This window comes from Gekko japonicus, unplaced genomic scaffold (assembly GCF_001447785.1).
Source record: "Gekko japonicus isolate JY-2015 unplaced genomic scaffold, Gekko_japonicus_V1.1 scaffold42, whole genome shotgun sequence".
Taxonomy (NCBI): domain Eukaryota; kingdom Metazoa; phylum Chordata; class Lepidosauria; order Squamata; family Gekkonidae; genus Gekko; species Gekko japonicus.
The window spans coordinates 21,063-37,610 of record NW_015165831.1 but is presented as its reverse complement, the minus strand read 5'-3'; the positions used below and the strand labels follow the sequence as shown (position 1 = coordinate 37,610).

At 42.4% G+C, this 16,548-nt stretch overlaps 1 protein-coding gene across 1 annotated transcript in view; it reads right to left on the bottom strand.

Moving 5' to 3' along the window:
* The window catches only part of RTKN2 (rhotekin 2), a gene marked incomplete at its 5' end in the record, with an annotated part of 51,799 nt that extends 35,474 nt beyond the window's left edge, over positions 1-16,325 (bottom strand). Inside the window, 3 exons of the mRNA XM_015410784.1 lie at positions 3,464-3,517; positions 9,716-9,774; positions 16,165-16,325. Of these exons, the coding sequence (XP_015266270.1) occupies positions 3,464-3,517; positions 9,716-9,774; positions 16,165-16,325 (274 nt within the window). The remainder of the gene's footprint in view (positions 1-3,463; positions 3,518-9,715; positions 9,775-16,164) is intronic.
* Between the last annotated feature and the right edge of the window lie 223 nt (positions 16,326-16,548).

Sequence of the window (16,548 nt, the reverse complement as noted above, 5' to 3'; positions counted from 1 at the left end):
TCTACTTTCCCTGTCAGAAAGTGCAGAGTGTGTTCGTTTGGACTTGGACGAGGATGTTACAACCATCGAGTTTGGCTGAGGGTGGAAGAATAAAAATTCAGCTCCAGTCTCCTGAACTCTATACATGTAGTCCAGGCATCTTGTTGACACTGGGGCTGATGAAGGCTTCTCCCATGGTGCTTTTGAAGCTTGTAAAAGGACCGTGTACATGGGCAGTGCTATGGTAGTGGAGGTATCCAGTTGCATGATATCGAAGACGGCATCTGTAACCTGTGGTTGTTGTTGTACGACTGAGAGGCCTAGAGAATGGGCCATTCTTTTGACGAGGTCTGCATAGGAAGTGAGATTGTCGGATGGGGATATAGGTAGATCATCTGCGACAGCTTTGTTAAGAGACTTATGGTCAGGGGAGGTGTGAGCCTCTGAGGCCTCCGTATCAGAATCCTCTTCTGCAGAATCAGAGGAGCCCTGATCTGGCATTTGAACCGGAGTAACTTCCGTTTGACTAGTTAAAATCTTTGGTGGTACGACTTGGGGGTTGGGAGGATGATAGAGTTCCGGTTTATGCTGGGAAGGATCCTCGGCTGGAGGTCGAGATAGACATGCTGAAGGTCTAGATTTGTACAGCGACCTTGATCTGTGGGCAGAGTTGGTCGAGTAACGATCCCAGTCAGAATAGCCCACCGGAGTCAACCATGGCATGGATGGTGGATAACCTCCATAGAGATACCTCAGTTGGTGTTGATCCCGAGACAGAGATGGGGGGGGATAAAGACTCGGGGGGATCGACTTCTGGATCGGGTATGTCCCAGAGACAAAGCAGTATTCTGCATTTGTGAACGGTCCCTATAAACTCGCTCATCGATATCGACAGATTCAACAAGCAGACATGGAGGGTGATGCTGCGTGCTGCTAGAGATGTGTCGATTTCGACCTGTACTGATGTCGGGAGCCTCTGACACCATCAATGTCAATGACGGGGAAGGAGAAGGTTCTACGTCCAGGGGGCGACTAAGAAGCTCCACAGTCTCGATATTGGAGTAAGGACGCTCGAGTTGTTGTATAGGAGAGTCCAAGAGTTGAATGGTCAGTATCGGCGGAGCAGCATGGGCCTCCGATGCCAATACTGCCGTTGGAGCGGGGGGCACTTTAGGGGCATCACCCTGTGCAGTCACCGCTACCTTCCCCTTCTTTGCCACCTTTAGGGACTTAGAGGAGCCCCCTTTTTTTTTGCGGACTTGTGCTCCCTACTTGACTTGGGCTTCTTCACCGGCGTGGAAGTGGAGGATTTCACCATCAATGCCGGTGGCTTCAACGTCGATTGGCCGATGTCGGAGGAGGGCCTTGATGCTGGAGCTGTCGATGTCGATGGTCTCTCGGACTCCATCACTGAGGGAGGATGTAATGCCGACTCAAGTAGCGTCACTTTAAGGTGCGCAGCTCGATTTTTTCTTGTCTGGTTCGAAAACCTAGCACAGTGCCAACAAGACTCAGGTCAGTGAGACTCCCCCAAACAAAAAATACAGAGGGTGGCAGTCCGGTGGTGCAAGTTTACTGGCGCAGCCCTTGCAATGGTTAAAAAAGCCCCACTTCTTCTCCATAAAAGAAGAAAAGCAGAGAAGAAAAAAAGGGGGGGAGCCCGAAGGCGAAACTGAGGTAAGCCAATAACTTCTCCCTCAACAAAAAACTTTTTTTTTAATTTTAAGAAGAACGTAAGGAGAGAAAAAAGATAGAGAAAACTGAGGAAAAAATCCGAAGAGCCGTGAGGCAAATAGCCAAAAAAGAACCGATCAGACTGACGAAAGAAAGGTCTTTCCAACACGGCAGTAAGAAAGGAACTGGCGGGATGTCCGTGCCCCCCCCCTCTGGGCATGCGTGGTGGGGTTCCTGCGCATGCCCGAGGTCTGGGCGCAAAAATCCGTTAAGAGCTTGCTACAATGCCGATTGATCCAGTGCATGCGCACTAGATCCCATGGGTGTGAAGCACAGAGACCACGTCGAAGATTATGCGGTAATGATGAAATTAATAATAATGTTACAAAATAGATTAGTAACAAAATTTGAGATTTAAAATGTCCAAAGTAAGGACCATTGTATCTTATAGAAAATGTTTTAAAATTGTGATGAAGGGGATGTTGGGGAGAAATATTTTTCAACTTCTTGTTTGATATACCCTGCAATGTAGAACAATCTTTCATTTGTTATATAATCCCCCTTTTTCCTGTAACCCTTTTATTACCAAGTTTAACAGGCTAATTAGCATTGCTAGCAATATTTTCCCCAAATGTTTGAATTAGATTATTGCCTTAAATGGAAGCATCTTTTTAGATCCATGTACTGCTGAAGCCTAGATCGTAGGATCTTGAACATGACCTTGCTAGCATATGAAATTGTGCGATAGTTTGAACATTCCTTGGCATTGTCCTTCTTTGGGATTGGAATGTAAACTGACCTTTTCCAATCCTGTGGCCACTGTTGCGTTTTACAAATTTGCTGGCATATTGAGTGCAGCATTTTAACAGCATCATCTTTTAAGAGTTTGAATAGCTCAGCTGGGATACCATCACCTCCGCTAGTTTTGTTGTTAGTAATGCTTTCTAAGGCCCATTTGACACTCCAGGATGTCTGGCTCGAGGTCAGGGTTGTCCAGGACATTGAGGTCCGTCTTGTATAGTTCTTCTGTGTATTCTTGCCATCTTTTCCTAATTTCTTCTGCTTCTGTTAGGTCCCTACCATTTTTGTCCTTCATCATGGCCAGCTTTGCATGGAATGTTCCCTTGATTTCTCCAATTTTCTTGAAGAGCTCTCTAGTCCTTCCCATTCTATTGTTTTCCTCTATTACTTTGCATTGTTCATTCAGGAAAGCCTCCTTATCTCTCCTTGTTGTTCTCTGGAAATCTGCATTCAGTTGGGTAAATCTTTCCTTTTCACCTTTGCCTTCGCTTTCCTTCTTTCCTCTGCTATTTGTAAAGCCAGCACTAGAGTACTATGTTTTTAAAAAATAAATATATATTTAACAAAAAAAAGATGCTTACAAATCTATAGCTCTTATTTCAAACAGCTGTGTGCCAACACTGTGGTAGTGTTTCATGCCACACAGAGAGGGATCTCTGCTGAATTTTTATCTTGCTTTTCTCCCCAAAGTAGCTTACAAAAATACAATTTAAATGAACAGGAAAAAAAAGAGTGCAATAGACTACATTCTGACCTAGCTATGGATCCGTTGGGCTGCCTCACTGAAGGCCACAGGGTGCAGCCAAGGGCCTTTCACTCTTTCCCTCTTTCCGCCTGAGATGTGTTCTCCACCCACACTCAGACTTAAGTACTCACAAACAGAAGTTCAGCATAGCCATTCCTAAGAATTCCCCTGTCTTGCTAGTTGAATTTCCCTGATAATAGCTATTACTTAAGACATCGGGGCTCCCATTCTTGGTTTTAAAATACCATTTAAAAACATACATACTATCTTTATTGTTGAAGTGATCAGAGCCTTTCCACATCAACGGTATTCTAAGGTCTAAAACAAAAAGGGAAAGTTAAGTCAGAAGACACCCTCACATTCCAGTCTGCTTTCCACTTAATCCCGGTCTAGATGTAAGCCAGTCTTAACACAGCCTAGCCAATCAGCATCAGTAACAAAACTCCAGCTTTTGCTTCTTCCTCCATGTCAACCAAAGGCAGAGCCTGACATCCTCACCATTTTGAATTTGCATGTCATACAAGATACTTACATGACAAGGCCTTCAGATCGTAGCCCAAGACATTTCCCCTGCCTCCCTTTTAACATTCACCCTCACGAAGAGTTCTAGGGAACCTGAAAGCTTGTACACTGTTGTGTTATTTTGGATGGTCCTAATAAAAGCTATTACATAGGTTTTGTGTTTAAGTCTTTTTTGGCACTATTTTACAGTTGCATCAGCTGAAATTTTTTTGAATCTCACATAAAGGTAAAGGTTCCCTTGCTCGAAAGCCAGTCGAATCCGACTCTGGGGTTGCGGTGCTCATCTCAGTTTCAAAGCCGAAGAGCCAGCGCTGTCCGAAGACGTTTCCGTGGTCAGTGGCCGGCATGACTAAACACCAAGGCGCACGAAACGCTGTTACCTTCCCACCGAAGTGGTCCCTATTTATCTACTTGCAATTTCTTGCTTTCGAACTGCTAGGTTGGCAGGAGCTGGAACTAGAGATGGGAGCTCACTCCGTCTTGCGGCACCCGGGTCTCGAACTGCTGAACTACTGATCTTCCACAGCCTGCAGTTCAGCGTCTTAACCACTTGAGCCATCTCACATATGGACATCTAAAATATTTGCTAGATCATGAGGTGGGGGTGGAGTGGTTGAATTGAAGTCTGAAAAAGCCCTGAAGATAATGGTACTATTTCAGCTCAGGAACCTCACAACATAGGATTACATTACAGTGAGTTATGAAGTGTCAAGTTCTGTTAAAGGACTTCAGGCAGAAGAGCTGAAGAAGCCTCTACCTGAGACTTGGAGCGCTACTACCATTCAGAGTAGACAACAGTTTAGCTAGATGGACCAGCAGTCTGACACAATACCAGGCAACTTCCCCCTACCCTTTAGGTAAATACCAATCTACTAGGCTGAATCCATGGGAGAGTCTTGCATAAAATATTCTATTTTTGCCTTGCCAACAAATAAGCAAAATGGTTCAGTACCACAGCAAATAGATGTTAGAAGACATTATGATATTGCATGTATTTCTCAATACACAAGAGAAAAAAATCAGGATAAATCTAGCTTTAAAATAAATAAATGTATATAGTATTTTTAAAAGTAACTTGAAAATACTGGAAAGCAGAAGAGACCAGCTTTATGGCATAAGAGATTAGATTACAATCAAATTCATCAGCAAACATTCTCTGGCCTGCAAAGCAGATTATAAAATCTTCATACTAGCAATAAATCCCACAAACTCTTCCTCATACCTGTCTTAGTGTTTAGCTGGGCAATAGGTTACCTTTTTCTTGGACTCAGGTTAATGTAAGAAAAAAAATCCACACTGCAGCAGGATTAGGGCACAATTTACTCTAAACAGAAAGACGTTGACAATGATGGGAATATACATTTGTTTACTGTTTTAAAAATAGTGGTTATTTTCTTCTGTGTTTCACCAAAGAATCACTTATCAGACTTACCAATCAAACCTGGCAACAGACATTTTTATTTTCCATTTGGGCAGGTAAGCTTCAAGTTATTATTATTTATATGGCACCATCATCATAAGAACATAAGAGATGCCAATGTTGGATCAGGCCAAAGGCCCATCCAGTCCAACACTCTGTATCCCACAGTGGCCAGAAATACCAGTGCCATCAGGAGGTCCACCAGTGGGGCCAGGACATTAGAAGCCCTCCCACTGTTGACCCCCCCCCAAGCACCAAGATGACAGAGCATCACTTGCCCCAGAGTCCCTATCTATACCTTGTGGCTAATAGCCACTGATGGACCTCTGCTCCATATGCTTATCTAATTCCCTTTTGAAGCCGTCCATGCTTGTAGCTGCCACCACTTCCTGTGGCAGTGAATTCCAAGTGTTAATCACTCTTTGGGTGAAGAAGTACTTCCTTTTATCCGTTCTAACCCGACCGCTCAGCAATTTCATGGAGTGCCCACGGGTTCTTGTATTGTGAGAAAGGGAGAAAAGTACCTCTTTCTCTACCTGCTCTTTCCCATGCATAATCTTATAAACCTCAATCATGTCACCCCTCAGTCGTCGTTTCTCCAAGCTAAAGAGCCCTAAGCGCCTTAACCGTTCCTCATAGGGAAAGTGTTCCAACCCTTTTATCATTCGAGTTGCTCTTTTCTGCACTTTTTCCAAAGCTATAATATCCTTTTTAAGGTGTGGTGACCAGAATTGCACACAGTATTCCAGATGAGGTCGCACCATTGATTTATATAGCGGCATTATGATATTGGCTGATCTGTTTACAATACCCTTCCTAATAATCCCCAGCATAGCATTGGCCTTCTTTATTGCAGTCACACACTGTCTCGACATTTTCAGTGAGTTATCTACTACAACTCCAAGATCTCTCTCTTGATCTGTCTCTGCCAGTTCAGACCCCATCAACGTGTATTTATAGTTAGGATTTTTGGCTCCAATGTGCATCACCTTGCACTTGGCCACATTGAACCCCATTTGCCATGTTGACGCCCACTCGCCCAACTTTGACAGATCCCTTTGGAGTGCCTCACAATCCTCACTGGTTTTCACCACCCTGAACAACTTCGTATCATCCGCAAATTTAGCCACTTCACTGCTTACTCCCAACTCCAAATCATTAATGAACAAGTTAAAAAGCAGTGGACCAAGTACTGATCCCTGTGGTACCCCACTGCTTACACCCCTCCACTGGGAGAACTGCCCATTTATACTCACTCTCTGTTTTCTATTAATTAGCCAGTTTTTGATCCATAAAAGGACTTGTCCTTTTATCCCATGATTTTTGAGCTTGCTTAGGAGCCTTTGATGAGGAACTTTATCAAAAGCTTTCTGGAAGTCAAGGTAAACAATATCTATTGGATCCCCCTTGTCCACATGTTTGTTCACCCCCTCAAAGAACATTAACAGGTTAGTGAGACAAGATCTTCCCTTACAGAACCCATGTTGAGTCTGCCTCAATAGGTTTTGTTCATCTATGTGCCTACTAATTCTTTCCTTAATAATGGTTTCCACCAATTTACCCGGTATCGACGTCAGACTGACAGGCCTGTAATTTCCCGGATCTCCTCTGGAACCCTTTTTAAAGATGGGAGTGACATTAGCTACCTTCCAGTCCTCAGGAATGGAGGCTGATTTTAAGGAGAGATTACATATTTTTGTCAGGAGATCCACAAGTTCACAATTGAGTTCTTTCAGAACTCTTGGATGTATGCCATCTGGGCCTGGTGATTTATCAGTTTTTAAGTTGTTTATCAGTTTTAGGACCTCCTCTCTCGTCACCTCAATCTGACTCAGGTCTTTCAACACCCCTCCCGAACTCAGCGGCTCTGGAGTGGGCAAGCACCTCTCATCTTCCACAGTGAAGACGGAGGCAAAAAATGCATTTAGCTTCTCAGCCATTTCCCTATCATCCTTCAGTACTCCTTTTACCCCTTGGTCATCCAAGGGCCCCACTGCCTCCCTGGCTGGTTTCCTGTTTCTAATGTATTTGAAGAAAGTTTTATTGTTGGTCTTTACATTTTTTGCTATATGCTCCTCATATTCCCTTTTTGCATGCCTGACCACAGACTTGCATTTTATTTGCCATAGCCTGTGTTCTGTTTTATCAGCCTCACTGTGACTAGCTTTCCACCGCTTAAAGGAATCCTTTTTACCTTTTACAGCTTCCATTACTTTGTTTGTTAACCATGTAGGCTTTTTCTTATACCTGTTTGTGCCTTTCCTAACCTGCGGAATATATTTTATTTGAGCTTCTAGAATTGTAGTTTTAAACAGTTTCCAAGCTTCCCCAATGGTTTTGACCCTTTCTACTTTTCCCTTCAGTTTCCTCCCCACATGTCCCCTCATATCAGAAAAATTACCCCTTTTAAAGTTAAAAGTGGTTGTGTGAGTCTTTTTGGCCAATTCCCTATTTGTACAAATGTTGAACTCAACAACATTATGATCACTGTTCCCAAGCGGTGCAATCACTTTTACATCTCTCACCAGGTCTTGAGTGTTACTTAGGACCAAATCAAGGATCGCCTCTCCCCTGGTAGGTTCCATGACCATCTGCTCCATAGCACAGTCATTTAGAGTGTCTAGAAACTCAATCTCTTTCTCTCGACTAGAACACATATTGACCCAATCAATGTGTGGGTAGTTAAAATCACCTATTACGACACAGTGTTTTTGTCTAGCTGCTATCTTTAATTCATTCATCATTTTATAATCCTCCTCTATCTTTTGATCCGGTGGGCGATAACAAACTCCCAGTGTTAAGTTTCCTTTTGGCCCCCCTATTTCAACCCACAGAACTTCAAGAAGCGAATCCAATTCTCTTAGCCTCTCGATCTTTCTGGACTTTATACCCTCTCTGACATACAGAGCCACCCCACCTCCAACCCTTCCCCCCCTATCCTTCCGATATAATATATAACCGGGAATCACCGTATCCCACTGATTTTCCTCATCCCACCAAGTTTCTGAAATACCCACAATGTCTATTTTTCCCTCTGACACCAAGCACTCCAACTCCCCGATTTTACCTCGGACACTTCGAGCATTTGTATAGAAACAGCTGTAATTTCCCATACTGGTTAAGCCTGCCACCTTCCTCTTGCAATCTCGAGACCTTGTCAGGCAGTCCATGTCACTAGCCATGGTCTCAGTGGACAATTTCAATCCACCTCCCTGTAGAAAAGCAACAGGTACCCCCTCATCTCTCTGAGATGAGCCAACCCGAACCATAGACTTTTCATCTCCTGTCGGCTTTCCCCCAATATTCAGTTTAAAAACTGCTCTGCCACCTTTTTGATTTTGGAATGCAAGACTTGTACATTTCCTTATATATACCCTCACGGAAATAACTAACTGAACTAGATATTCACATCTCCTTTTTGTTCTACGTGCATACTCCCATTATGGAATAAAAACATTAAAAGCCAATACGTTGTGCAGCAGAATCATACAATTTGTATGATAAGGCCCTGAACAGGGCTTGCCAACATGGAGTGCATGGGTGCTATGGTGCCCACTAAGTGTTTATAGAAAGGGGGAGAGCCAGATGGCACTTTTCCCCAGGAGGGCTTCTGACTGCCTGAGCAGATCTTCACTGACTTTGAAAGTAAGCTGTGTATATGTGCGAGAAAATATTTGAAAACTGTATGTTCATTTTAACAACCATCCTGTTAAACACAGCCTCTGCCTGAAATGTTGAGGAGTTTCTAACAGAGTTATGCATAACCTTACTCCCTGACATTCTGTGCTGGCTCAGCCTCCTGCAACAGCTATTCTGTGGCTGCACCCACAGAACGCCAAATGTGCTTGCAGGCTCAGAAAGGTTGGGTACCCTGGTCTGGAACAATATTTCCACAGACAAAGCCACTCATGTCACAAATCACATCACCATTATCCCATTATAGGAACGTACTTAGATAATGACTCCTTATGGGTATTTTGTTTACAATAGTGGTTAACCAGAGACTTAGTATTATATAATTGCAATAAAATTATTTCCATTTTCAATCACAGTAATATTATTTCCATTTTCAGTACTTCATCACTTCACCATGTATTTTATTACCACCACATTGTTATTTATTTACTTCACGTATTCCCTACTTTTCTCCCCAATGGGTATTCAAACTGGCTTTACAATATTCTCCCCTTCTCTGCTTTATCCTCACAACCACCACATGGGGTAGTTCAGGCTGACAGTGTGTAACTAGCCCAAAGTCACCCAGCAAGCTTCCATCCCAGAGAGGATTCAAACCTGGGTCTCCCAGATCCTAGTCTGACACTCTAACCACTACACCACACTGCTTATTGTTCATAAGACCCAATAAAATGTGTTTACAATCAAGATTTTTTAAAAATGACTTTAACGTTCCAAATGCATTTGACAACGAAGTTCCCTGTGTTTAGGAATTCCAGAGTAAAATAATAAAGATGGAACATGTGTTTCAATAAAAAAAGTCATTGTACTGCAATCTGTTGGACAAGAGAGAATCTTGACCTTCTTTAAGGTTCCAAAATATAGGAAATTAAATATACCTGATATGGCAACCTTGCCCTTACAAGCTTCACGGCCTTTAGCAGCAAAATCTGAAGACCTGACAAAAGAAGCCAAAAATTCTAATTAAATCAAGTAATTAACTTTCGCTGCATTCTTCTTTCATTCAAGAAAAAAATGGCTTAAAGATTAGATTAATGGATATCCAATTATGTTTTACAAGCTTCATTTGCAAGCCCAGTTAGAAAAGCATTTTTAGTTAAATAACCCCTCTACCCAGTTGTGCTTTTGCATTACCTTCTACTTTTCCAGTGTCATGAGCATAAAGAGAACCCAAAAGATTGTGCCCTGGGAGAGTTTCTCTACTTGTTATCTCCCCCCCCCCCCTTACAGTCATATATGTTGCTAAGTTGTGTTGCTACATCTTTTAGCAACTAATAGTCTTTTAGCGACAAACCTACCTCATGCATAACAGAAAGTAATGCATAAATAGAAACAGCAAAAACCATCTGAACCTAAAATGATTCTAGGGTTACTAAATGTTTATTAAGATATTTATGCCCCACTTTTCTCCCCAATGGGTACCCAAAGCAGCTTATTATCATTGTCTTCTCGTCCACGTGATGCCCATGACCACCCTGTGAGGTAGGCTAGAGAGAGAGCGAGAGAGCGCATGACTGGCTCAAGATCACCCAGGGAGCTGCCGTGTCAGAACGGGGATTTAAAACTGAGTCAGAACGGGGATTTACTCTGACCATGATGTCATCACAAGACTATTGATACAAACAGCAGCCATGTCATGCATTTAATTTCTCAGTGACTGGGGGTGGGAGGGGATACTGTTGTCAGTGTGGCCCCTTCGTTTCAATGCTTGTGAGGGACTGAGTCACAACATAGCAACCGCAAAGAACCAGGACCCCACACACAATCCAAAAATAACTGAAGAAATTAAGAGCATTATAAGTTTCACTTAAGAGCAAAATTCCCACACACAATGTGTCTTCTTCTTCATCCACCACAATTTTCATATAGTTGAGAACAGTGACACATGTTGCTGTTAGAGATGCACCTCTACAGAATTATACTGGGGATTCATAAGACGGAGCTACTGTGGCAACCCCTGACCCAGGTCTTCACTTTTTTGTATTATCCTTTATTCTTACCATAGAACAAGTCCCTCAGGCTGGAGGGTCATGAACCACCTCATCACCCGCACCCTCAGCCTTAGGAGTTTGAGGAAAAGTGGACTTCTTTTGCTTTTATTTTTACACTCAGGTTTCCTTAGTCCTTAAGCAGAGGTCACAGTAGATCCTTATCAGGAACCCCCTTCCATTGAATCTTACAGTTTGTCATGGATAATATGTACTGATGAGAACGCAAGAGCCAAGAGTAGGATGCACACTTATTTTTATTAACTTGGTTAGCATGACATTTAATGCCTTCCCCTTCTAGTATATTAGGTGACACAAGTTACCAGAGCTGGGAGGTGCTTTGTGCTTATTGCTTACGAAGTACACACACTTTGAGAGTCTTAGAAACAAGAACTAGACAAGCTTTAACACTCCACTGCTTTTTATAGGAACAGCATCCAAATCCTGCTTGTTTAAATAATATTCTGAAATCCCTATTGGACTCTCTCGACCATGCAGGTTACCTCCTGTCCCTTCACAGTTCTTCCTCCAAAACCCAATCACTCTTTTTTCAGGTGGTCAGTGGCTGTTAAAACTGCCTCCAGTCCGCCCCCCCCGCCCCCCATTCCATGCAGTCTTTCAAATTTGATTGGTCTGACCTGAAGAAAAGAGGGTGGAATCTTCTTCTGTCTGCCATAACTACCTTAAAAACTTTAAACAGTTTGTACTGCTTCAGTCTTCTGAGGAAATGTAGTACTTTAATTCTAGGAGGTGTCTATACATTTTAAGCAGAATTCTTTGCAGCTATGCAAAGCTACAGTACTCAGGACTTCTTAATTGAAGTCTTGACAGCTAAAGCACATTACATTTGTACAGATCCAAGGACTCCTGTTCTCTTAATGACTCTACTCTTTCACCATTATTATGCTTCTCTAGGAAGACCTGCATGGTGCCACCATCCTTCAAATCACCTCTCAAAATGAAGTTCTTCCCTGAAGCCGCCACTTCCCTTCCACCTTCACCTGCAAAAAAGGCCAAAGCACGCAGGGACGTATTTACCTGTATTCGTCACATTTTACTCTTGCCTCTTTCCCTGCCTTTTGTTGTCTCCCTACTGTAAATTGTTTAGAATGTAAGCTCCCTGGAGAACGGCTGTTTTCAAGTTCTTGGGGATACTGGGCTTATGTTATGAAACGCCATGTACACTGAAAATGCAATCTGTAATATATGTGAATCGCTTTACTAAGAAACTGCCTATTAACTGAAATTTGCTCAAGCAGTTCTACCTTTTAAAATCTGTTAGCTGTCCAAACATGTGTCCCCCCCCAACCCTCTTTATCTGAAGTGGCTAACCTTGTAGGTTTCAACTTTTCCCATTTAGATGACATTCTTGTAGATGGATACACTATATTACACTGTATGTACATTAAATTAAAATTAATCAAGATGATTAAAAAAAATTTTTTTTTTTTAAAAAAACAGTCTTTGACGGTAAGTGACTACGGTAAGTGACTACTGATGAGAAGTGACCACTGATGTTCATCCAGCCGCATAGGACCCAGAGAAACCCGCTTCTGTGCAGTTAATACTGTGACTCCTTCTTCTACAAAAAAATTAAAAACAAGCAATACCTGCATTTACCGAGAGCAAGCAAGTGACCTGAGCTGGAATGCATCATAGTCAGTGTTCCCTCTAAGCTGAGTGAGTGTGAGGTAGCTCACAATTTTTTAGCCTCTGGCTCACACATTTTTGTCTTAGCTCAGGAAGGAGGGCTCCAGAGCAAACTAACTGATGCAGTAGCCAAGTCGCTCGCTCACAACTTTAATGCCAGGAGCTCACAAAATAGATTTTTTGCTCACAGGACTCCACAGCTTAGAGGGAACATTGATCATAGTACTGAAATCAGTACTCCAAAACCCTGAGCAATCTGCTGGCAATCTTTGGCCCTATGGCAGGTATTCATTTTCCTTGCTCTATAGCCCTGATCTAGGTAGTTCAGGCTAGCCTGATCTCGTCAGATCTCAGAAGCTAAGCAGGGGTGGCTCTGGTTACTATTTGGATGGAAGACCTCCAAGGAATACCAGGGTCAGGGTTGTGATGCAGAGGCAGGCAATGGCAAACCATCACTGAACATGACTTGCTGTGAAAACTCTACGGGGTTGTCCATTGTGACTTGACGGTAAAAAATGCTTATGTAGTTAACTAAACTGACCAGCAGATGGCACCAATTAATCATTTTTGTGAAAAAAATTACAGACAAGGTTAAGAACTGCATTAATCCTCCACATGGGACCCTAAGAGATATGCTCAACTTTTCCAATGGTTTGGCCCACCAAACGCATAAACAATGTAAACAGTACTGGGAATGATTTGAACAAATGCTTGGTGTCTCTCACAAGCTTCTCCTTTTCTGACAGGGAGGTTTCAAGCAACTTTGTAACAATTTTCACTGTACTTTTTCCTAGACTCTCAGCTTTTAATTGTAACTCCTATAACAGAGAACTAAATGTCACTCTTTTCACACACAGAACCAAATTCTTCCCACACAGGGATGTCTCCTTCCACTCAGAGACAGAACTTAACTCCTCTTCTGCTTCTCTCACAGAAAACAGAACTCAAACTCATATCAACTGCTTTTACACAGCCCTCTCTGCTGACTGACTTTTTCAACTGTCTGCCTAACTGTCTCAACTCTAACAGTCACTCCTGATAGACATTCAAATCATCCACACAGCATCCATTCCAAAAACCCTCCCCCTCTCTGTCACTCACCAATCACACCACTTGCCTATTTCAACCACACTAGACTTTCACACAGCAAGGTAAACTAAACTTTTAAAGACACACACACAAATAAACATGAAATCGTTACACCCTCCAAGGGGCTCAAGGTGACGTACATGAGTCTCTCCTCCTCCATCTTATCCTCAGAACAATCCAGCCAAGTAGGTTAGACTGTGACAAAATGTAGGCCAGTGAACATTTCGGACATTTGAACCCAGGCTTAACTACTATACCTAGGTTTTGCATGATCACCCTATTAGGATACTGCCCCTGTCATGAGACCGTTGCATTTTTCAGCCTCAACAGCATTAAAAAAGAGGATATTTTTGCATTCATACCCTATGAGATCCTTTAGGCTCATCAAGTGTGCAAGACTGGACAATTGCAACAAATGTAAACAAGGAAGAATTAACCTGAAAACATTTCCTTTAGATCACGGAGCAGACATTATAGAGGGAATAATACAGTGACCTGCAATGTCGCCTTCTGGGGATTTCCATTTACACACACCTTGTATAAGAGGGATGAATGTCCTTGGAAGACTTCATCTGAAAAAGTAGCCTCTAGCCCACAATAAATGTCTTTATGCCAAGTGCTACAGGATTACAACCCATTTTCAATCAGCACTTCCTTTGAGTGAACTCCTATGACACCCATCTCATTCACATCAAATTCCTTTGCCTATACTAGGCTCTTCCAGTCAGTCCTTAAACCCACCTCCTTGAACTATGCAAGACACTGTGAGCCACAGCTCTTCCACAAGGATCCCAGATAGAGCATTTGCTTGGCATGCAAAAGATGCCATTCATTTCCTGGCATCTGCACTTCAAAGAGTGGAAGTAACCAGGGTTGGGAAAGATACTGCCTGAGACTTTGGAGAGATGCTGCCAGTCGGAATAGACAATGCCAAGCTAGATGGAACAAAAATCTGACGCAAGTGTGGCAGTTCCGTGGATCTGCTTGCCAACAGCTGGGAAGGACATGTGGTACTGTCTCTGCTGATGAGTGAGAGTGGAATTGAGTGTCCTTTATTACAGTATTTAAACTTCAGCAAGGCCAGCGGCTTAAGCCAAAGGGCTCTTGGCCCAAAGTCAGTGGCTCTGGGATGGTCCTGGGTCCATTGGCCTAACTCATTCATTTTTCTTGTTTAGATCATATTTCTGTGCTTATTTTGTAAACTGCTTTGAGTCCCAGATGTGGGAGAAAAATGGGGTGCAAATATGGTAAGATTAACAAAGAGTACACAGTTGTCGACAGTTAAGACATTTGTGAATATTCTGTGATGTACTTTCATGGCATCAACAGTAGGGGATGTGCATTCAGATATATCGGGTCCAAATACATATCTAAAAATAACGTATCAGTAGTTTCTGGATATATTCAGGTCTCTGGATGGTATCTGGGATTTGTTGGGATACAAAAAAATTGGTTTGGAAAACCCCCAGAAATATTTGGCAGTAACTGGAAGCCAGGATTCTTAAGGCTCCCACAACTGGGTTTTCCACCACCACCACCCTGCACGTCTGTGTCTTCCCAGGGCTTGGCTGCTGTTGCTTTGGCTTTGATTCTGGAGGGCGGAATATAAATGGAATAAATAATAATAATAATAATAATAATAATAATAATAATAATAATAATCCTTTGAAATTGGTTTTGTTAGTCTTGTAACACTCTATTCTTTGCCTGAGTCGGTTTGTGTTGCTGGAGTCGGTTGGTAGTAGAGTCTTGGGTTTAACATTGCTTTTGATTCCTGGGTTGCACATTGGTTACGATTCTCTAATTTTACATTTGTTGGGCTTACAACAGCATTCCTATTGGGTTGACTTTGGTGATTCTCCAGTTTGACATTGGCTTGGATTCTAGGGTTTCACTTTTGCTGCCTTAGGCTTGCCACATTGTCCATGCTTCTAACGGGATTGCCTGGTTCTGCATTGGTTCTTTGGGCTTGTTGATTCTGTCTGCCTTTGGCTAGGAATTGCTTTGCTTGCTCTTGTGTCTTTGGCTATTCTTTGCCCTGTAGAAAGCATGGAATTTACTCCTTCATAGGAAGCAATGGAGTATGGCTGGGGGCATCTAGTTCAGGGGTCCATAGAAGCGGACCTCTTGGTCCAATTCACTTGAAACTTGGAAGCTATTTAAAAGACAGGCACTGGCAGTGCCACTGCAATTTTGGTGCAATTTCCTCAAATAACAGCCCCTTCACAAAGATTCCCCACAGGAAATAATGGAACCAAATAATATTGGAATCCTGAAAAAAAAAAGAGATCTAAATACCAAACCGGAATTTGGAAACTGGATAATCAGAAGTATCAATATTTTTTGGCCTCCTGATATCTAGATTTGAAAAACACTGGTTTGTTTGTTTTGGAGGTGCACATCCCTACGCAAGAGGGCTCAAACGTCTTAAATGCTTGTATGCAGCACTGCAGAATGCCCAGCCTGCACAAAACTACTAATAATTATGGGACAAACCTTAGATTACATTATATATTAAAAATCTGACATCTCAGTGCAAGAAAACTCAAATTGTTACTGACTGCCCTGTATTTCTATTTACGGTCAGCCCTCTTTGTTACCTCTGTAGTTCCGTCTTGTAGGCCAGGATGCGAGCATTGCAAACCATCAGGTTTTTAACTGCATGCAACGTCTGGTCTTTCTGCGTGGTCACAGCAAGCAGTTTACAAATTCCTTCTCGCATTCGCATTTCAAAGTCAATTTTTTCTTGAATGCTGTAGCCCTAAATAGAAAAATACAAATTGCTCTTAAATAAATCCCAAATGGCAGACTTATGATAGAACAGCCTCAGTTAAAATAGAAACAACATTTAATGATTTCATTATGTGCAGAAGCCAGAGGCATTTTGTTAAACAAGAGTGACAGTAAATATCTCAGAGCTGGAGTTTGTCAATAATGTCTTATTAGAAGTTTCATCTTTAAGCTATATTAAAACAGATAGTTGT